The 21700-nt window shown below is 46.9% G+C and overlaps 2 protein-coding genes and 1 long non-coding RNA gene across 4 annotated transcripts; all 3 read left to right on the forward strand.

The window, feature by feature from the left end:
• Positions 1–915: 915 nt before the first annotated feature.
• Positions 916–9409, forward strand: PA2G4 (proliferation-associated 2G4). Its single transcript, XM_030322887.2, has 13 exons — positions 916–1194; positions 3071–3199; positions 3481–3586; positions 3678–3747; positions 3945–4037; positions 6568–6631; positions 6853–6931; positions 7083–7161; positions 7257–7390; positions 7525–7619; positions 7738–7865; positions 8026–8079; positions 8291–9409. The coding sequence occupies exons 1-13, from the start codon at positions 1107–1109 to the stop codon at positions 8354–8356; spliced, it is 1185 nt and encodes a 394-aa protein (XP_030178747.1). The 5' UTR covers positions 916–1106; the 3' UTR covers positions 8357–9409.
• A 1972-nt stretch (positions 9410–11381) lies between these two features.
• LOC115519127 lies at positions 11382–12591 on the forward strand. Its single transcript, XR_003970404.2, has 4 exons — positions 11382–11403; positions 11518–11542; positions 11946–11968; positions 12237–12591. It is a non-coding gene; the product is annotated as an uncharacterized LOC115519127 (long non-coding RNA).
• A 449-nt stretch (positions 12592–13040) lies between these two features.
• On the forward strand, positions 13041–18858 carry ZC3H10 (zinc finger CCCH-type containing 10). 2 transcript variants are annotated; one of them, XM_030322896.1, is made up of 4 exons: positions 13041–13124; positions 13899–13962; positions 14239–14799; positions 15403–18858. In XM_030322896.1, exon 4 carries the CDS (start codon positions 15458–15460, stop codon positions 16763–16765), a length of 1308 nt encoding a protein of 435 aa, XP_030178756.1. In that variant the 5' UTR covers positions 13041–13124; positions 13899–13962; positions 14239–14799; positions 15403–15457; the 3' UTR covers positions 16766–18858. The 2 variants fall into 2 exon arrangements, with proteins under 2 accessions (XP_030178756.1, XP_030178755.1); XM_030322895.1 differs by lacking the exon at positions 14239–14799 and having other exon boundaries at positions 13047–13124.
• Positions 18859–21700: the final 2842 nt, after the last annotated feature.

The following is a 21700-nucleotide window of genomic DNA, read 5'->3' on the forward strand; positions in this document are numbered from 1 at the left end:
TAACTACCAACCACAGCATGCCGCCTTGTGTCTTCTGACAGTCCTACTCTGTCCCTTGCAGCTTTCTCCAGCCCTACTTTTCTGAAGACAAGCATAACACACAGTCCTTTTCATTTAAGGCTTTTACTAGAAATCTCTACAGGGCAGCCACTTGGGAATAACAAAAACAAGGAAACCCACGTTTGGGAAAATAAGAAAGCCCGATAGATGTGGTCCCTCAAGAGATGGAACACTAAAACTCCCATATGTTTCAGAACTCTCATTCTCTTGAAAAAGTCTGTATCAACACTTCCCTCAAAGTGTTGCCATCAAAGCCTACTGTTGGAGCAATGGTGCCATCTTCAGTGGGACTCTCCGGACTATAGCTGCCCAGTTAGCCCCTACTCCTTGTACTCTAGGTCTCCTTCCATAGGAGTTCCATAGTTCTTGCCCCTCCCCGTTCTCCCAGCACCGGAGGATGATTGGACTGGCTGAGCCGGTCCCGCCAGCCGCTCCAGGGATCCGAGGAAGGGCGCACCCAGCCTCCCTGTCCTTAATGTAGCCACTCCCTCCTCGCCTGGGTTCCACCCTGCTCCACCCAGCCCCGCTGCCTAAACACCCATCGCCCCGCTGTAGCTCCGCCCCTTCTCCCTTAGCCCGCCCCTCTCTATTACGGGTTCTCGCTCCGTGCTCCTGGTGGATGTGGTTTTTCCGGGAGAGACCACGCTTCCCATGAAGCTCACCAACTGCTCCGCCTTCCCGCCGGAGCCTGACCCTTCCCAGAGTGCTTGGCGATTCCGGCGTGCGAGGCCCTTGGAGGGCAAGGCCCCAGGGCCTGGCTTAAGAGCGCGAAAGGCGAACTGGGAATTGTAGTTCAAGAGTCCGCAAAGTCGACTAGAGGCGGCCTGTAGAAGGGACTCGTTGTCCCAGCGTGCCTTGCGCTTCAGCCCGCGCGCTCGCAGCTTCTCGCTCTCGCTCGCCCGCCCGCTCCCTGGCTAGCTCGCGCTTTCGCTCGCGCTTTCCTCGCGGATCGAAGGGGCTGTAGGCACAGCCTGCGGCTGGGAAGGAAGACAGAGGCGGCGGCTCAGGAGGAACGAGGCTGCAGTGGTGGTGGTGGTAGTGGGAAGATGTCGGGCGAGGACGAGCAGCAGGAGCAAACTATCGCCGAGGACCTGGTTGTGACCAAGTATAAGATGGGGGGCGACATCGCCAACCGTGAGTGCGGGCCTTGGGGGTCCGGAGATCGAGGCTGAGAGGGGGAGGCAAAGGGGACGGTGCTGGGCTGGCCCCGGAGGGGCTGGAGCGGTGGGGTCATGCGGAGTGAGCAGCTGAGGGCCCCGCGCCGGTCCACCGTGGGTGGCGTGGTGGGAAGACTCCGTGTCGCGCCTGGGACCTGAGCCGCTGGGCCTGGGCTGGAGTCTGGGGAGGTGTGGGGCCCTGACCGGGAAGAGCGCAGAGCAGGGCCCCCAGCCGGCTCCGACCTTAGGCCGTTGGTCAAGAGGCAAGGCGCATCTTCTGCCCCTCACCCTTCGGTCGGGATCCCTGCCTCTTATTCTGCCAGCGGCGAGGCCACCTCGAAAAGGAAGCGCCCAGCTGTTGGCGACGGAAGCGCCCCTCTATTTTGTTTTGGCTCCCCGGCATCAAGAGCCCAGCCGGCACGTGTTGCCGGGTTCCCATGCGGATCGCCGGCTCCCTTCCTCTGCTACAGTCCCTGACACCAGCTTCCCTACCACGTGCTTTGCTGGAGTCTTTCGTTTTTTACTTCAACTCCTTCGCTGGTGGGGCCCCCTTCTCCTCTTGGGCCAGCTCAGGGATCGTTGGAGGACACCCCTGGAGCTCCTAACACAACTCTTGGAGATAATATCTGGCTTTTCTTGAAGTTATTGCTACCAACAATCTGTGCAGATAGCCTTAGCCGTCAGATTTGATCTCAGGGACTTGATAACGCTAGGAGTGTTTTTGAGGTTCTCACCCCAACTAGGCAGTCTTGTGAATGGTACTGAAAAGAGGGTGGGGGGCTGATTTTAGGATCTCAGAAGTCATCCTTATTACCACTGTGCTGGGACTTTCTCAGCAGCTGCCTGCCAAGCTTGGCAGATGTCACACTTTCCTTTTTCTCTCTTTGCAATTTACCTTTTCACTTTAAAACCCAATTAGGGGAACAGAAAATGCTTGTGTTTGGGCTTTTAAATGGTTTTGACAGTAAAGATAGGTATTTAGGATCCCTTTGGTCCTATGGCTGAAAACCTGAGTTTTTCATGCTTCCAAAGACTTGGATCACAAAAATCAAATCTGAAGTTCAGGATAGGCCATGGTGAGGGCATCCAGTGAACAGAACAATGCTTTATAACATAATGAACATTTAATATAGTGCCTTATTTGGAGTGCTTTTTAGTATTAGTGGTTTGAATCAAAAAATTTTTTTCCCTTGCAACTTATAACTTCTGAGGCACTTGTGATCCCAGATACTAGTTTGAAACTCAGGTCTTACACCTCTTTGAGATGTGCTACAAGCTGTCAGACATGAGCCTTTGAAGCTCAGGAACTTTAGATTAAGTCCCTTTGGTTTATACACCGGTTGATGAGGAAATACTTTTACACAGATTGAGATTACTAACATCTAATTGGGGTGTCTGAGAAGGGAAGAAGGTTGCATTTAACAATGCATCAGCTTCGAGTCAGCAATTCTGTGTCTATCTTCCTGTTGTTCCTGACGCCTATAAATTTCTTCCAGTCTGCTTTGCATGTATGTTGGTCACCTTGCTGAGGTGAGAACCCCCTTGAAGTTCGTAACTGTCCTACCACGCCACTGGTATCTTTGGAAAGTCTCCCTTCACTAGGGAGACAGATGGTGTTTACCCAGTTGTCACATTCTATAGGGAGAGAAGGGTGTGTGGCTTTTTTATTTTAGGAAAAGGAAGGTAGAAATTTAGTGATTATAAGTAGGTATATTCCAAGAGACAAACTTGTTCCCTCTTTCAGCCTTGGGCAATGGCACTAAGGAATATTACAAACGCTAACTTCTAGGTATTGTTTGGATGGTGACTTAGACAACACATACAGGGCTGACATGGTGGGATTCTGTCCCCAGGGGTACTTCGGTCTTTGGTGGAAGCATCCTGCTCAGGTGTGTCCGTACTGAGCCTGTGTGAGAAAGGTGATGCCATGATTATGGAAGAGACAGGGAAAATTTTCAAGAAAGAAAAAGAAATGAAGAAAGGTAAAAAATCAATCCCCCCACTAATTTCCCAAGTTTGACCCTTACTCAGTCCTGTTTGTTTTATTGTAATGATTTAACCCCCACCCAAGCTCTGGTTGAGATATTTGGAAATTTGAAATGGCAGGTGGGATACAAGCAGTTTCCTACCCAATCCAAACTGATTAAACAGGCAAGACCCTGAAGAAAATCCTTCCATTTTTCCGAGGGGCAGCAGGGCTCCGAAAGAGACATTGAGAGAGAGAGACAGCAGGGTAGTAAGGCTGATGATTGTCTCTTTACAGGTATTGCCTTTCCCACCAGCATTTCAGTAAATAACTGTGTATGTCACTTCTCCCCTTTGAAGAGCGACCAGGACTATATTCTCAAGGAAGGTGACTTGGTAAAAATGTAAGCTTAAGCCATTTTAGAGCACTTGTCTTTTTCCTAATCATTTGCATAGTGCTAGTTGCTAATGCTGTGCTCTCCTCTTGCCTTTCAGTGACCTTGGGGTCCATGTGGATGGCTTCATCGCTAATGTGGCTCACACTTTTGTGGTTGATGTAGCTCAGGTAGGTGGTCTGCTTTGAATTTTGTTCCACTTGTGGGGAGGGTATGCTGCTGCTTATTCCCACCCCTAACCACCATATACAGTTTGAGAGAGTCCCTAGAGAAATAAAAAGAGAAAAGTGTTGACTGGCCTTACATAGTGACCAGCTCAGTTAGAATGATTTTCCAGGGAGTACTGATTACATTTCCTTATCTACAGGGGACCCAAGTAACAGGGCGGAAAGCAGATGTCATTAAGGCAGCTCACCTTTGTGCTGAAGCTGCCCTGCGCCTGGTCAAACCTGGAAACCAGGTAAGCTGTTTAGTCCAGTTCTAAACCCTGATAGAATGTAAGAAGCATTAGCCATTTATAGCTATTCTGTATTGAACTGTCCCCTTCTCCTACAGCCCCCTTATAAAATAGCTTTTTTTCTTTTAAGTTTATTTATTTTGAGAGAGAGTGAGCACCAGTCTCGTAGGGGCAGAGAAAGAGGGAGAGAGAACTCCAAGCAAACTCTGCACTGTGAGCAAGGAGGCCACCATGGGGCTCAAACTCATGAACCATGAGATCATGACCTGAGCTGAAACAAAGAGTGAGATGTCACTGAGCCACCCCGGGCACCCCCATCCCTTTCTTTTTAAAGCCCCAAAGTGGGCTCAAAAAAAAGCCCGTGAGGTCAAGAGTTGCATGCTCTACTAAGTGAGGCAGCCAGGTGCCCCTAAAACATACAGCTCTTTAAAATTCGTTGTATTGGGGCACCTGGGTGGCTCAGTTCGTTAAGTGTCTGACTTTAGCTCAGTCAGATTTTCACAGTTCATCAGTTCAAGCCCTGCTTTGGGCTCTATGCTGACAGTGCAGGACCTGCTTCAGATCCTCTGTCTCTCTCCCCTCCCCCGCCCTCAGAAATAAATAAACTTGTTTATATAAATGTTTATTTATTTAGTGAGAGAGTGCATGTTCGGATGGAGGAGGGGGAGACAAAGAGGGGGACAAAGGATCTGCACAAGCGCCAAAGCAGACTCTGCACAGACAGCAGTGAGCCCCCTGTGGGGCTTGAACTCATAAGCTATGAGATTACAACTAACTCTGAGAGACTATCATAGATAAGTTCACATGCAGGTGTTTGGGGATATATGGTCCTTTCCTCATGGAGCCTATAGAGGTCCTCTCTTATTCGTGTTTTGGATGTACATCTTTTCCTAAAATAATTTGAGGGATATCACTTAGAGTAAAACACAAATGTAAAAAAAACCAACTTTTTTTTAAGAACTGGTTTTTTTTTTCATTCTTTGTGTAATTAATTCCTACACCAAACGTAGGGCTCAAACTCACAACCCCAAGACCAAAAGTCACTTGCCCTTCCAATTGAGCCAGGCAAGTGCCCCCAAAAACCCAATTTTAAAAGCTTATAACAGAAATCACAGTAGTACCAGTAAACTGGTGGCAGAGAGAGGCCAAAAGTTAGTTTTGTGCTTTTGCAAGACAATATTAGAAAGCCCAGGGATCATTAACTATCGTGAATTACTATAATTTAACATCTTAGGCTATGCATGGAGACATTTTTTTCTCACACTTCAGTCTCCAGGACCCTGTTCAATACTTAAAGCTTGCCCTCTTTTTTTTTTTTTGCTTTTGCTTTTGCTTTTTTTCATTTCTGTTCTCTCTTATTCTTCTTTTAATTAGTTTGTACTTCACCATTGTTACTCGTTTGCGTCATTTTTACTTAAACCTCTGTCTTGATTTGCTTATAACGATACCTACTTCATACAGTTGTTATGAAGCATTTTGAACAGTACCTGGCACATAGTAAGCACTTGTGTTGGCTCTTATTACTTTGCGTGTTGATTATTTATATACTTAGAATTGTGTTATCTTCACTGGAAGGTGGTGGTGTATACTGGCTATTATATAGTTATGGCATACATCAGGAATTTCTGGATTCTTGCCCTATCGCCAATGCTTACTGTTTAAAAATAACTTTTTGAGTTCAAATTTCCTAATCCGCAAAATAGGAAAAATGAAATTGTCACTTACTATCATAGGGTTGTTGTAACAATTGAAATGATCCATGTACAGTACCTAGCATATGGCTTAATAATATTAGTTATGATTACTTATTTTTCATTTTGTTTAAGAACTGTAGCTTGGGGCACCTGGGTGGCTCAGTCGGTTGAGGGTCTGACTTTGGCTCAGGTCATGATCTCATGGTTCGTGGGTTCGAGCCCCGCGTTGGGCTCTGTGCTGGCAGCTTGGGGCCTGGAGCCTGTTTCGGATTCTGCGTCTCTCTCTGTCTCTGCTCCTCCCCTGCTCACACTCTGTCTCTCTCTCAAAAATAAAGATTAAAAAAAAAAAAATTAAAAGAAAAAAAGAACTGTAGCTTAGGTGGGGGTCAGATCATGTTTGAAAGGTAAGAAGGGGAAAATCAGAGTTTGCTGTTCCCTCTCAACAAATATTGTGGAATAAACACTGGATTCATCACTAGAAAATCTGGGTTTATCTCAGTTTCTTCAAGTTAACTGGCTTAAGCCTGGGAAAATCTTAACCTTTCTGTGCTTCAGTTTCTTCATGTTTTAAATCGGGATATGGGGTATAGATCTGCTGTATTCACCTTTCAGAATTGTCTAATTAGACCATCTTTGTGAAAGCACTTTGTAAAATGATATGCAAACATAAGGTGTTTTTAAGCTGTAGGGATAATAACTTGAAATGAAAAACCAATGAGAGTCGTTGCTCTTGATGGAGGGTATTGGGACTATCAGTTTTTTATATTTTTCATTCTCATGGTGGAGAGCTTATTGGCCCCTTTATATATCTCACCTGTTATTTGATCTTGTACTTCTAGAACACACAAGTGACAGAAGCCTGGAACAAAGTTGCCCACTCATTTAATTGCACACCAATAGAAGGTGAGACCTCAGATAACAGGGTTGAGGGTCTGAGTGGTTTAGTAGAATTAAGGATTTTGCTCCTTTGAAGATCCATTCTGACTCTAGCACAGTGTAAGCCAAAACCTTTTCTCCCCTGAGTTTTCATAGGCACTTTTCCCTCACTGCCTGCCTCATCAACCTACATAGGTGGGTGGATTTGGGAACCTTTTGGGTTCTAGATGGCTTTGTCCTGTCCTCAGGTATGCTGTCACATCAGTTGAAGCAGCATGTCATCGATGGAGAGAAAACCATTATCCAGAATCCCACAGACCAGCAGAAGTAGGTGCCAGTTCCACCCTTCGCTTTCCACCCTCTGAGACTAGTCACAAACATTTTCTTCATGCTCCCAGCTTATTCTTGTCTGTCTTCTTTTACTTCAGACTCCAGGAACTACTTATTGTTTTTATGGTTCCCTTTCTATTCCTTTTAGGAAGGACCATGAAAAGGCTGAATTTGAGGTACACGAAGTATATGCTGTGGATGTTCTTGTCAGCTCAGGAGAGGGCAAGGTGAGGAGAGTTTACCAGAGCTAGCACAGAAGAGTGACCGAGGGTGTGTTCTAAGAGCACCAGCCCAAATGTGACCTAACTTTTTACTCTTTTAGGCCAAGGATGCAGGACAGAGAACCACCATTTACAAACGAGACCCTTCTAAACAGTATGGGCTGAAAATGAAAACTTCACGTGCCTTCTTCAGTGAGGTCGAAAGGCGTTTTGATGCCATGCCATTTACTTTAAGGTACTACTACTGCACTTAGCAAGAACAGTACTTGGAACCAGTCTGACTCCCTAGACCACACACATTTAAAAACTTGAGGAAAATGTTACTTGATAGGGAGTTAAGGATGCCTGAATTTGTCTTCCACCACCCAGAGCATTTGAAGATGAGAAGAAGGCCCGCATGGGTGTGGTGGAATGTGCCAAACACGAACTGCTGCAGCCATTTAATGTTCTCTATGAGAAGGAGGGTGAGTCCTAAGAAGAGAGTTTCACTTTGGAGCCCCTGATTACAGTCCCCCGCTCTAGCTTACAGAAAACGAGTATGACAAGGGGACATTTTATCAAAACACTTCCTTTCTTCCATAGGTGAATTTGTTGCCCAGTTTAAATTTACAGTCCTGCTCATGCCCAATGGCCCCATGCGGATAACTAGTGGTCCCTTTGAGCCTGACCTTTACAAGTCTGAGATGGAGGTCCAGGATGCAGAGCTAAAGGTCAGTGTGTGACGGAAAGGGGTGAACACATTGCACGTGTCCTGGGAGTGAGGAGGAGGTGTCAGCAAAGTCCTGCAAAGGGCCGGGGTACTGAGAGAGACATTTTGTGTTTCCTCAGCATTCCTCAAAATTTGTTTTCCTTCCTCCTCCTATTTTCCAGGCCCTCCTCCAGAGTTCTGCAAGTCGGAAAACCCAGAAAAAGAAAAAAAAGAAGGTATGATTATCCGTCTCTGGCAGGGTGAACTTGATCCCTCTTGAGTCCACCTTCCTGGGTGTTGTGGTGGGCATATATGTATCTGTATATCCTTACTTTCCCTTCCTCAGCCTTGACCTAGAGCATTAGGATATTTTTGTCCTTGGTACCCTGGATACTACCCCAGGTAGTTGGAAACTGATAAGTCTTCCTCTCTTTTCCACGAATATAGGCCTCCAAGACTGCAGAAAATGCCACCAGTGGGGAAACATTAGAAGAGAATGAAGCTGGGGACTGAGGTGGGTCCCATCTCCCCAGCTTGCCGCTCCTGCCTCATCCCTTTCCCACCACACCCCAGGCTCTGTGAAGCGCAGTTCGTCTTCTCCACCCAGGACCGCCAGCAGAGCAGGATCTCCCTGCCCCCATCCCTGTCCCTACCCCACTCCCTGTCCAACAACAACCAGCTCCAACTGACTCTGGTCTTGGGAGGCCAGGCTTCCCAGCCACCGAAGACTACTTTAAATAGAAAAGAGAAATTGAATAATAAAATCAGGAGTCAAAATTCATCGTCTTCAAGCCCCTCTTTCTAGCCTTTTTCTACTACTCTCTGCTTTGGTCAAGGTTTATGACCCTACAACAGAACAGGGAGAAGGCTAAAGTAGCCGCCACCACTAAAAACTCAGCTGAAATTTTTTTATACCACTCTGGTGTCAGCATTTTCCCATCTGTTGGGGCTTGTTCCTCTCTTTTCCCATTCTCCCCAGGTATTTTATCAGGCCTCAAAATAAAGAGGAGCTATATTCAGATTGTTTTTATTCACGTGTGGCAGATTCCTTTCTGATCCAGACTGGTCAGGCCCCTCTCATTTTTAGGAGCTGGAGCCTGCATTTACCAAGAGATTCTCATCTGTCAAATGGATCCTCATTTGTAAATCTCTTTAGTCGTTTTTGTTCTGCAGGACTTTTTTTGTCTTCACAAAGCTGTAAAGAAGTAATCCATCTCCACCTTGTCCATTTCTTTGGAGTCGATGGGGGGGCATTCCCCTGTTTCATCTTAGACACCTGAGCTGGAAGCTCAACTGTGGTTTTGTTCCCTGTTTGAAATATTTTGACTTCCCTCCCTGAAAGAAAGACCAGGAACCAGAGGAGCAGACTGACTGAAGAGACAACTCCTGGCTTTCTGAAGCTGTGGACTTGGATTGGATGAATTGCTAGGGGTTTGGAGAGGAAGGTGATGAAATTCAGTACCTCTGGCATGCTGTCCCAGGGAACTAGGGCTCCCGCTAACTTATGAGGTTTTTAAACATGTTGAAAATGACATGGCGTTAAAATAAATTTGGATTTGCTCATAATCATGTGCCTATGTGTGCTGTGCTTATTTGATAAAGATGGGGGAAATGTCAACTGAAGTGATGGTCATTTGGAACTAGTTTTCGATATTGCCATATTCTGCCGTTCTAAAGAAATACTGTGGGTTGGGACAGTACATTTTTTATGAAAGTTTTTAAAGTTTTTTTGAGTAAAAATTTATCCCTTGTTGCTGACAATTTGTTCAGGACAATTAATGTGTACTGCAAAAAATAAAACCATATTGAAGTGTTTGTCTTGATTTAGGAAACCAGGAAGAATGCCTTTAGTATTAGGCCCAGAAGCCTTAGGATAACAGCTGATTAATACATTTCATATGTTATATGCATTGTATACTCTTATTACAGTAAGTTAGAGAAAGACGATGTTAAGAAAATGCTGAGGAAGAGAAATTTACAGCATTGTGTGTATATTTAAAAACACGTGTAAGTACCGATGCAGTTCAAACGTGCGTTTTTCAAGAGTCTACTGTTAGGGGCAATCAACAGGTGAAATCCCAATCCTAGTGGACTTGGTAAAATGTTGCTGGAGTTAACTTCAAAAGCTTGTTATATTCTGATAATACTAGAACTACTTAAACACTTGGAAAGAGGGCCCTAGAAGTTTTAATTTTTAAAGTTTATTTTGAGAGAGCGAGTAGGAGGGCTGAGAGAAAATCCCAAGCAGGCTCCACACTGTCGGAGCAGAGCCCCTCAGCAGTACTGATCTCGTGAATCTTGAGATCATTACCTGAGCCTAGATCAAGAGTAATATGCTTAAGTGACTGAGCCATCCAGGCACCCTGAGGGCCGTAAGTACGTTTTTTCCAGAGTTAAAAAAAGTGAAATGTTGCTGTATAAAAAAACCATGAAAAAAGGATTGTCACGGAAAACCTTACAGTCTCTTATTAAAGTAAGGTGAAGTCTATGGTAAACTGTTCTTTTTCATCCTTCCTAGCTCAAGTTTCCCGTAGCCAAATCTACAAGTATCTTTTCTGGGTGCTTCTGACCTGACCATACCATGAGACTGGGAAGATCAATCTTAACACCAAATATTCTCAGTCTAGAGAAGACAGTTGATCTTGCTTCCTGTATGTACATTGGTTTGATCTTAACTCCTAAGTAGAGGCAGAATCACTGAAGTATTTTTTTTTTTAATGTTTATTTATTTTTGAGAGAGAGACAGAGCATGAGCGGGGCCGGGGCAGAGAGAGAGGGAGACACGGAATCCAAAGCAGGCTCCAAGCTCTGAGCTGTCAGCACAGACCCGGTCGCGGACTCGAACTCACAGACTGAGAGATCATGACTTGAGCCGAAGTCGGACATTTATCCGACTGAGCCACTCAGGCGCCCTGAAGTATTTTCTGAACAAGATGTACTGAGCCAGAAATTCTGTGGCATTCAGCCTCCTGTATCGCGGGGGAAAGACTATAGCTGAGAAAGAAAAAGCGTTCATCTAAGTAACAAAGCTCTCTTCGTAGTATGACGGCTTTCTCAACTCCCCACTTACATGTTCTGGAATCTTAAGACCTTCGTAAGTTACGAGATAGAATCTCCCTGCAGCAATTTAAAAATAAACCGGTAAAACAAATTAGGAATTTTTGTATAGACCGCAGGTAACCATAGTAAAATGGAGGGTGCAGCCAGGAAACTCTAACTCCCATGAAGCAGCGAGAGGGAAAGCGGAAATCGCTATCGTTTGCTTGTCTTCACCTCTCGGACCCACATTGGAAATATGTGCTCACGCTGAAACACACAATATCTTCATAATAAAACTGAGGGAAGGGGGATTTTGTAACTCAAATTCAAAATGTCTTCCCAGAGAACTCCTAATTCAATCAATCTGCCACCTGAGACGAGCTGAATGCCATTATTACTCTTCTTAGGCAGCCCCGCCCCTGGAGGGAAAAGTGAGGTAACGGAAATGACGACACAGCTCCCTGTTAAATAGCTGTAGGCGGGCCTCTGGCGCTCTCTCCGCCTTAGCGCCATCTTCTTGGGTGAGTGTTGGGGCTGTTTGTGTTTGTATTCCGTGCTCAATCCATTAACATCCGATCTCTGCACTTGCCATCATTACACGAAACTAACTGTAGCTTTTTTCTCTTTACCTGTAGAAACCTCTCCGCCATGAGAGCTAAGGTAAGCAGTCCTTGGCAGTAAGCTGAGGCAGTAGAGATTAGTGATGGGGGGGGGCGGGGGACAACTAGGCAAGGGAAGTCCGCCATGGTTCCCGAGCCGCTGGGTTCTCAAGGGTGCCCAAGAGCTAGCGGAAGAGGAAAGGCTAATTTGGGGAGAAGCAAAAGAGGTGGGTAAGTACTGTGGGCACAAAGGGCGGGAGTAGAAAAGCGCACGCGGGATTCATATCTATTTTGGCGGGTGAGGGTGGGAGTCCAAATTATTGCTGGATTTACTGTGACTATACCTACATAGTTGGTCAAGAACCTGCCAGGTTCTAAATAATGCCCTTCACATCTCTGCCCAGATCTCTTATTAAAACTAATCTCTTGTTTTATTCTCTGCCTCTGGCTGTGATGGGTTGCAGTGGAGGAAGAAGCGAATGCGCAGGTATGTTGAGACTTGACCGGCCAACACAGGAAGGGAAATGTAGCGTGTCTTGGGCAAAACTTGGAACGTTTGGTTTAGAAATCTGAAAGAACTTGAGGTGAAAATGTTATAAGCATTGACTTGCATAGTCGGGGATTGAACGCAGGATAGTAGAATGAAGTACTTGTCCGTTTTGACACCCCATGTATTAGATGCACATTTAAGATGGGAGGGAAAGACTGAACTCGGGTTTGTGGGCAGGAGATGTATTCCCGTGTCTGCTTTTCAGGCTGAAGCGTAAAAGAAGAAAGATGAGGCAGAGGTCCAAGTAAACCGCTAGCTTGTGCACCCATGGAGCCACAGGAGCAGAAATAAGGAAAGCCAGAGGCCAGGGACGCTGGTACCAATTGTTGGACTGCATGCCTACTTTCTAGAGCTTGATTCAGTGGATCTAGAACATCCATCGCCATCTGATCGCAACGACCACCTTTGAGAGACTCGCCTTGTTCATATCAGAAGTCCCTTTTGGTCCGTTGCTCTGGACCTGTGACTTTCGGGACTAATTCTGTTTTCATGTGTGGCTGAATGTAACAACGTATACAATAAATCTTCTCTTCTGCTGTCTTAGCTGAAGAAAAAAATGGTTTTGTCTGTTACGTGGTTTTTATTGGCTGGGGATTCTGTCAGTGCAGTAGGGCCTCTTGAACACCCACGCTGTAGAGCGTCGAGCGCACTACATAGGCTACAGCTCGGGGTGTGACTCCTGTTCCTGGCCGACATTTGGTCCCCAAGCCCTTGGAGTCGGTAGATACTGGGTGGCCCTTACTTCCCAGAAAGGGTGTAGTATAAGCGAGGGGATAGGTTTGAAGGTGGTTCGCGGCCAAGTTAGGGGCAAACGGCACTGCTGCCCTTACTCTTACCTGAGTCTAAGTTACTAAGTTCCGCTTTTGAGGCGCTACTGTGCTGTTGCGTCCGGTTGCTATGGTGACACCCAAAGCTTGCTGGGAACTTCCTGCGGCTAGTCACACTAGTACTTCGCACACCATAGAGTAGTTCCGGGTCTGGTGGCTAGAGCGTCATTTCTTCCGCAGGAAGCGGAAGGGCAATAGGGTAGGCGGCTCTTTGTCGAAGCTAGAGGACCGGCAGGCGGCAGCAGCAACTACGGCGGCGGCGGCAGGTGAGGGAGGCGGGAGACTTAGGTGGAGGCCGCGCCCGGAGGGGAGGAGTCGGGGCCGGCCCAGCAGCTGGGCTCGGCTGGGCTACACAAGGCCCCCCAGGACCGAGCTGGTTCTTCCTCATGCCCCAGGGCCGAGCCCTTTTTCTGACTGACCCTGCTTCGCGAGCAAACGCCAGCTCCGTGACGTCACAGCCCTGCCCATCCCCGCAGCTTGATGTCACCTGGAGTCCCCCCTTTCCGCTTCACTTGTGCTCCCTTAGTGTCCTTTTCGCCTGGTCCACGGCTGAGCGCGGGTCGCACTGCACAGAACCTAGCAAGCTGGAAGACTTGCTGCATAAAACTCTTAGGACTTCTTTTCCAAACTCTGGGGTGTTGAGAAGCGTCATAATCACCGCCCCCAAGTCTAATCAGCCATCCCATTGCCTTGTCAGTCGCTGCTCTTGCACGACTCCGCATTCGGAGTTAACTAACCTCAACCCTAGGCCGGGCTCTGATCCCCACATCTTCCTTCATCTTGAGGCAGAGTACCCCTCCCCCTTTGTTCACTCAGGGCTGGTTTTCCAACCCATCCTCCTAGGCTCCCAGATTAGTTCTATATTCTTACTTTTCTTGCCGACAATTCCCTTTGATAGGTGAAATTCAGTTTGAACTCAGAGGGAATCTTGGAAGTGCCCAGAGCTCTTGCCATTTTGTCAGACTTCTTTATTGTAACAAACATAGGCCTCTGTTCCTACCCTTCTCCCACCAAGACTCTGTTTGTTTTTTCCTGTTCAGAACCCAGCAGTGATGTGGAGGTGGAGACCCACAGGAGCCCCGGACTTCACCTGAGCTACCTCAGGTATCTAACAATCCTGGAAGAATTGGGTGGGGAGGAGTATCATAGCTGGATTATCTGCCTCTGGTGGGAGTTGCAGCATGGTTCAAGCTTAGATAGATGGTATTTATTTTTCACTGGGTCATTTCCCTTTAAGTAAAAGTTTGTATCTTCTTTTTTACTACTCTTCTTTCTTGATTGTTTCTATTTGGGGACTACATGCCTTTGGAGGAAAAGGATCCTTCTCCTTTTACAGATTCTTCTGTAACTCTGGTCTCTTATCTGGTTGGTTCATTTTAGGGACCTCTGAAGGCAAAGTCAAGCCAGTCGGGAAGGTGCTTGGGGGGAAATGAAGACCAAAGAAACCAGGAAAGATTTCCTTATACTCCAGGGGAAGCAATATGAAGTTTTCCTATATGAACAGCAGGGGGAGCCTGGTCACTGCTTAGGAAAGGCTTATGAGGTCAAACACGTGGTGGCAGGGACTCCCTGTCTTCTTGGGGGTGGGGAGAGGGGAGGGCTAGAACCAGGGCAGTGGACTGACATTCCAGAGCTCTCTTGGGAAAGAGGAGACTTAAAAAGCTTTTATAGAGCCTATAAATAAAGAGGATCTTTATTGGGGTGAGGAATGGTGTGGTTTGATGTCAGTGGTATCTTCTAATGGGAAATAGGAGGGGGCTGTAGAATGGGAAAAGAAAGGTCACTTGTTCCTGTGAAATTAACTCCTTCCTTCCACCTTGACCTTACTACAAATGGTTTTGTCCTTTGGGGGTGTATAAGTGGAGATCCCAGCTGTAGAACTACCCCCTTCTCCCTGAAATGGAGTGGAAGGAGCTGACCACACTGGTGTTGACAGCAGAGGTGAGCTGGGAGAGAATACTAAAAAATGATAGGTTTAGGAACTGCCATCAAGCTGGTGACACCAGTCTCTTCATTTAGGGTTTCCTGGGGTCTAGAGTGCCCTCACCTGAGATCCCACGGAAGAGGGGTTAAGGGAAGTTTTGTCTGCAGTGTCCCGTTATCCACAGCCCTAGTAAGCTCACCAGCCCATCTTGGCCACTTCCCAATCTCCTCCTAATCTACTGAGACACTGAGACAGCAGTTTTAATTTCACTTTCTCAACTTTAATAAGGTCAGTTCAGAAGGGGAAATAAAACCCAACACTGTTTTCTCCTTGCCCCCTCCTTGGCCTGTCATCATTAGTGAGATGAAGTGGCTTCACCCCAGCTCCCTCCTCCATTAGTCAGGCTAGTGTGAATCATTCTGACCCAACCAGGTGCACGAGGGCCTGGGAGGGACTTCTGACAAGCCAGCCAGTCCAGCCAGAATTCTCATCCCTTAGATTTTCCATCTCCAAAGCCATGCCTGTCTGGCCTGCCTCTTGCTGGACTGCCTGCTCTGTAGCTGGGAAGAGTGTGGCCTCTCTGGAAGACACCTGTTTGACACAGTTCTTCTCTTTCCTAGCGGTCACCAAGGGTGGCAAGAAAAGGAAGAAAGCCCTGAGTTGGGGGGGACCAGAATGCCTGACCGGGACAGCTATGCCAACGGCACCGGGAACAGCGGTGGAGGCCCTGGAGGAGGTGGCAGCGAGGAGACCAGTGGGGCAGGGGCAGGCAGTGGCGGGGCCAGCTCAGATGCCATCTGTAGAGACTTCTTGAGGAATGTATGCAAGCGAGGCAAGCGTTGCCGCTATCGTCATCCAGACATGAGTGAGGTATCCAACTTGGGGGTGAGCAAAAATGAGTTCATCTTCTGCCATGACTTCCAGAACAAGGAGTGTAGCCGCCCAAACTGCCGATTCATCCATGGCTCCAAGGAGGATGAGGATGGTTATAAGAAGACAGGAGAGCTTCCCCCTCGGCTGAGGCAGAAAGTGGCAGCCGGCCTGGGCCTTTCACCAGCTGACTTGCCAAATGGCAAAGAGGAGGTCCCTATCTGCCGTGACTTTCTCAAGGGTGACTGCCAGAGAGGAGCCAAGTGCAAGTTTCGCCACCTGCAGCGGGATTTTGAGTTTGATGCTCGAGGTGGAGGAGGCAGTGGTGGTGGTGGTGCAACAGGCCCAGTCCCCCCAGGACGACGTCACGACCTCTATGATATCTATGACCTCCCTGACAGGGGCTTTGAGGACCATGAACCAGGCCCCAAGCGCCGGCGAGGTGGATGCTGCCCCCCGGATGGCCCCCATTTTGAATCCTATGAATATAGCTTGGCTCCACCTCGAGGGGTGGAGTGCAGACTGCTGGAGGAGGAGAATGCCATGCTCAGGAAGCGGGTGGAGGAGCTTAAGAAGCAGGTCAGCAACCTGCTGGCCACCAATGAGGTACTGCTGGAACAAAATGCCCAGTTCCGCAATCAGGCCAAGGTCATGACTCTGAGCTCTACTGCACCAGCAACTGAGCAGACTCTGGCCCCCACTGTGGGCACTGTTGCCACTTTTAACCATGGCATTGCCCAGACTCACACTACTCTCAGCAGCCAGGCTCTACAGCCTCGCCCTGTATCCCAGCAAGAACTGGTGGCCCCCACTGGAGCTCCAGCTGCTCCCCCAACTAATGCTGCACCTCCTGCTGCTCCACCACCCCCACCCCCACACTTGAACCCAGAGATCACGCCGTTGTCAGCTGCTCTGGCTCAAACAATTGCCCAGGGAATGGCACCCCCACCTGTCTCCATGGCTCCTGTGGCTGTATCTGTGGCTCCTGTGGCCCCAGTGGCTGTATCGATGGCCCAACCCTTGGCAGGAATCACAATGAGCCACACCACCACTCCCATGGTGACTTACCCCATCGCTTCCCAGAGCATGCGTATCACAGCCATGCCACACTGATGGGGCTAATGGACACTCCCCTGGTATAGCCTCCCAGGGCTGGGGTCGAGGGGCCCTTACCCACTCGCCTAGCCCTCCCAGGCCCTGTCTGAAGGGCTCACTCAAGAACTAGGACAAGAGACTACAAGGAGTTTGCTTCTGAGAAAGGGTTGGGCTGGTCTGTTTTCTCTCACCTCCCTTTTATGAGGGTCCTCTTGTCCATCTTCCTTCAAGCCTCACAGAGGGGGCTTTCATAGGAGTGCAGACTGAAGCCAGCAGAGAGGAAGGACTGACTGAGGGGCCGTATGTACCCTGATGGGAAGATGGGGACATCCCTTGTCTTGTCCTCTCTTCTGCATAGCACAGGTTCCAGCACTGGCTTTGGAAGAAAAAAAACAAAAACAAAAAACCCTGCCCAGAGGGAAAGCCAGGAGAGATTGGGAAGTGGGTGGCCAGGAGAGAAGGCCTAATAGGAGCCTTCAGACAATTGGGGGCCTAGTTGAGTTGGAGAATACAGGAAACTGTTCCTGGGCCCAAGGGAAGGTGGGGACCATAGTACTCCAGTCCAAAGACTAGGGGAGCATTCATTACCTTGGCTTGGCTTGGAAATCCATAGGGCAGGGCCCACCACTTTCCAAAGAAATAAAAAAAGAATTATTTTTAACAAATGGAGGCAGTGAAAACTTGCTTAGATAAACTGTGTGGAAGATGAGAGCAGTAAATATATCTCATGCCAAAATGGGATAAAGACCCCACCCTCACACAGCTTGGATAAGGTTGGGCAGAGGCCAGGTGAAGGGTAGGGACCCAGAGCAAAATTAAACGGCGCTTTGTGGGGTAAAAGCATTGGAGCCACCTAGTCTAGTTTAAAAATAGTCCCATCTGTTGCTGGTTTCTATCTGCATGATACTATTCCCAGGATACCTTAGTAACCAGGGCTCCTGGGGTCATTTAGGGGGGCAGGTACTAAGGAGGGGTGGATGTGCTGGGAAATGGGAATGGGATATGTATTGACAGATCCCTTATTCAAACAGCAGGGCAGGTGGCAGTTGCTCTCTGAGTGGTTGATGACAGTTAATGCCCCTCTTACCCCATCCCTTCCTCAGTTACCAATGCCTTAAGCCTTCAAGGCTTGGGAGGTGCTGGGAAAAGGAAAGTTCTCCTGGGGACACAAACCTCAGGGTTCATCTCTTCCCTTTGCCTCCATATAGAACCACAGAGGTTTTAAATCCAATTAAGAGTCCATAAGGCCAGGGACCCCAGTAGCCAAACCTCAGTTCCTCCTCAGCTCGTAGTTGATGTAGGGGAAACAACTCAGGTATCTAGTCTGATGAGACAGTGGATTTGGGATACAGAACATGGTTCTGAGTTGTGCTTCCCCCATCATATCTGCTGCTACCTCTTGTTTTGTCTGGTTGATCACTCAGGTTACACCTGGGGTTGGAGATGGTATGCTCAGTCAAGGCTGGTCATAAAAAAAGAAAAGGCCTAAAGACTAGAAGTGGTCAAATACTGAAATATTGTGTGTGGACTCTAGAAACCACACATTGGTAAGCTTAATGTTGATTTTTCTGGCACAGTTCTGGATTATTAAAAGAAATGGTTTATGAGTAGAGACAAATGTGATGATAGATACCAACATGAGTTCATCCCAGCCAAATCCTGACTATTTTCTTTTTGCCAAGTATCTCTAAAGAGGTAGATTTGGGAAACTGTAATCATTGTATCTTCTTAACATATGCCAGCCAAAGACTGCCAGGAATACACCTGTAGTCAAACAAATTGGGTTTAATGCTCACTGCAGTTATGGAGAGTGTGCCATGGGACCCATGCCTAGCAAAGGGACATTAGAAAGGACTTTTAGGACTTGGGACTCTGGTTAAGTGATTTGGGGGAAGGTTCAAGGAAGTGGGGCTTGGTTCCACTGGGTGCTGTCAGGGAAGCAGGGATACTTCTGTGATTGGGTATCTTAACTAGGAAAAGAGCAGACTAGAGTGAAGCTGAAATTGGTAATAAAGCAGCAGTCACCCATTAGTTGGGAGAAGGGGATGTTTGCTATTTCATGACTTGCACACTGACCTTGTTTTGTGTTTAAACAAAATTGTGAAGTGTGATCTTGGTTTTTTTTGCCTCACTTCATCACAGTCACTGAGTGCCATTGTGTGATGTTGGTGTTTCATGAGATTGTGTCCAGTAGGAGAACATCATTTCCTAGCTGTGAGCCCAGGTCAGCCCTTAACAACCCGAAGCCCAGCACTGCCAGGCCTGTCCCCAGATGGCAGGGCTGCTTTGCTCTTCCTCATCTGCTAAGTCATTGCAGAAAAGAGAATAATTATGGGTCAGTTAATGGTAGAGTTTGGCGGAGTCAAAACTCAACATCTTTGTGTAGTAAATGTTGATTAGCGCATTTTGTTAGAGAAACTTCTGGTCTCTAGTGATACACTCAAGGGCTATGTTTTACTTAAAAAATTTATATAAAAATATGAAAAGCCCTGTTACCAACATTAACACACGGAAATACCAAGTAAACCTGAAAGTGCTGTAATTTGGATTGACTGAATTAATCCAAGAGGTCAGTTTGGATCAATTTGGATTGACCCTCTCCCTAAAAAATTGCTTGAGCCTGTCTGAGAAAGAACTGCAGAGAACTACGTTAGCAATAATTCACATGAAAACAACACAGGACTTCAATTGGTTACAAAAAAATTAAACTCAGTCCTATAGTATGTCAATCCATAAATACTAAGAGCCTGCTATGTTCTAAGCACCTTCTGAGGAGCTCCAAAAGGGTAAGAGAACCATAGTAATACATTGTAAATATAACAGTTCTACCACGTCTTTTTGAGTGAAACCACTCTTAAAGGATTCTGTGTTCTAAGTGTAATTTTCAAAGAGACCCATTGATAAATCAGTGGGGATAGCAGAAAAAAAAACCTGACAAGACTGAGGGGAAACCTAATAGATGTCTTCAAATATTTGAAGGGCTCTCCAATGGAGAAAAGGTCCTGTCTTGCTGCATAGGAAATAAATAGGGAGTTCTAGAATAATAGCTAACATTTACTGAGTACTTAATAATATAAGCCAAGGCACTGTGCTAGGCACTTTACACGCAATTTCTCTTTGACACAATGGGTTCTGTTATACAACCCAGTTTGCAGAGGAGAAAGGCTTAATGAGAGTAAGCTGCCCAGGGTTCTGCAACTACTAAGGAATGGAGCCAGGCATTCAGGCAGTCAGACTCCAGACTTGGCATAAAAAAGTTCTAATGATAGACCTACTTTGCAGTAACTTTTGAGGAATAATAGAGGATATTACCTCAAATCCTGTTGCTCCTTCCATCTTGGAGAGGGGGCAAGGACTAGGTTACCACATCTAATCCTCTCCCTCCCTGAGGATGTTAATGAAGTTTACATATTAAATGCAGATTGCAAATCCAGGAAGTTTGGGTATTCTCACTTAGACACTTCCTCGAACAAATGACCATGCTTTCTCCTGTTACAGATTTACTGCTTATCACCACCAGGTGGCACCTGGACTGCAGAATTGTCTACTGGCAGGGACCCACCCTGTTTACTTGTTCTGGTGCCTGCATTGCAGCTGCAGATCCTATGCCTCCTGGGCCTCAGCTGGGAAGAGACCTTCCTGAGGATTAGTTTTCATCTTCCACAGACTGTCTTTGGTAGAAGGGTCTGATGATCTAGATGGGGTGAGAAAGCAGAGAAGCTTGGAAAGAAACTCCATAGGTCACCCTCTCACCCCCCAGCCTAAGTGACCTGCTCCTCCTACTCTAGTGCTTGGCAAAATTCAGTTTACAGAGAGATTTCCCTCCAAGGAGGCGCATCCATTTTCCTGCTGTATTCTGCGTAGTGAGCAGGTCACTCTTACCTCTTCCAGATTCCATGAGCTCCTTCCTACCTGCTTACCTCTGAGAACACGGAAGATGTAAAAGGCAGAAAGTTGTTCCTTACACAGTTCTGCACACTGAATGAAGCACTCTAGATACTGTTTAGCCTCAGGGAAGTAGAGAAGGGGAAGTCAGAAAATTTAAGGGGGTAAGGTTGAGCAGGAATAGGTTTTAAACAGAGTTGATGAAACAGTCTGATAGAATCTATGCCCTGCAGAGCCAGATAATATTTATCTGCTGCAGATCTAGTCTCTCCCCACCAATCAACCCTACTTTTCCTGTTGCTTCAAACAATAACACAACAAGCTGCACACATACTGCATTAAAAGATAATCATTTTATGACCAATTCTTCCCTCCTGAGCTTCCAATTAGTCTAGTTTCTAAGTCCAGTTAACTAGTAACAGTAGTCATCATCAATGTACCCTGCGCTTTTCCCTTCCTACACATACACTATACAACATGGAATTGCATTAGTTCTACATGTTACTGTATTCCGAACTTTCCTTCCAACTCAGGCAAATAAGAAACAGAATTGTCTCATTACTCTTCATTTCAGTTCCTCAGGATCAGGGAAATCATGGGAAATGTAACCAATTCCACTGCAGCCGAGGCATCTCCCCTCCCCACTCCTGCCCCCACCGTTTGGGAGCCAGTTTAATTTGCCCTCTATGATAAAGATAACTAACTAAATCTTGGAGATTACTAATAAGAAATAAAGCCTCACTTCCTATTCACACCGTTTTCTCTCTGTCTCTCTCTCTCTTCCCTGAAGGCTGGAGAATCCTAACTCTAATTCTCGTATTCTCCAGTTTTTCTGTAGCGTCTGTCGTTACACTGCACAAAGTAGAGGGCTGAAGACCGCATAGACAGAACCTTTCATTCCACATGGGGTGTTTTGTAAGGACAGCCACGGAAACCCCGAAGAATAAGAAACGTGCTTAGAATATAAAAACTAGGGAAAGCTGACAAACGAACATGTAGGAATTCCAGACAAATCCTGCCAACCCGTCCGAATGGAGTGGAAGTAAATCCTCATCCTCCACAACCCCT

The sequence above is a fragment of the Lynx canadensis genome, chromosome B4 (genome assembly GCF_007474595.2).
Source record: "Lynx canadensis isolate LIC74 chromosome B4, mLynCan4.pri.v2, whole genome shotgun sequence".
Lineage (NCBI taxonomy): Eukaryota > Metazoa > Chordata > Mammalia > Carnivora > Felidae > Lynx > Lynx canadensis.

Bases quoted from the DNA above. Each gene is read 5' to 3' on its own strand.
- ZC3H10 (XM_030322896.1), top strand. From the start codon at position 15,458: ATGCCTGACCGGGACAGCTATGCCAACGGCACCGGGAACAGCGGTGGA.
- PA2G4 (XM_030322887.2), top strand. From the start codon at position 1,107: ATGTCGGGCGAGGACGAGCAGCAGGAGCAAACTATCGCCGAGGACCTG. The intron at 3,587-3,677 runs GTAAGCTTAAGC...CTTGCCTTTCAG, and splicing joins GAAGGTGACTTGGTAAAAAT to TGACCTTGGGGTCCATGTGG. The intron at 6,932-7,082 runs GTAGGTGCCAGT...TATTCCTTTTAG, and splicing joins AATCCCACAGACCAGCAGAA to GAAGGACCATGAAAAGGCTG.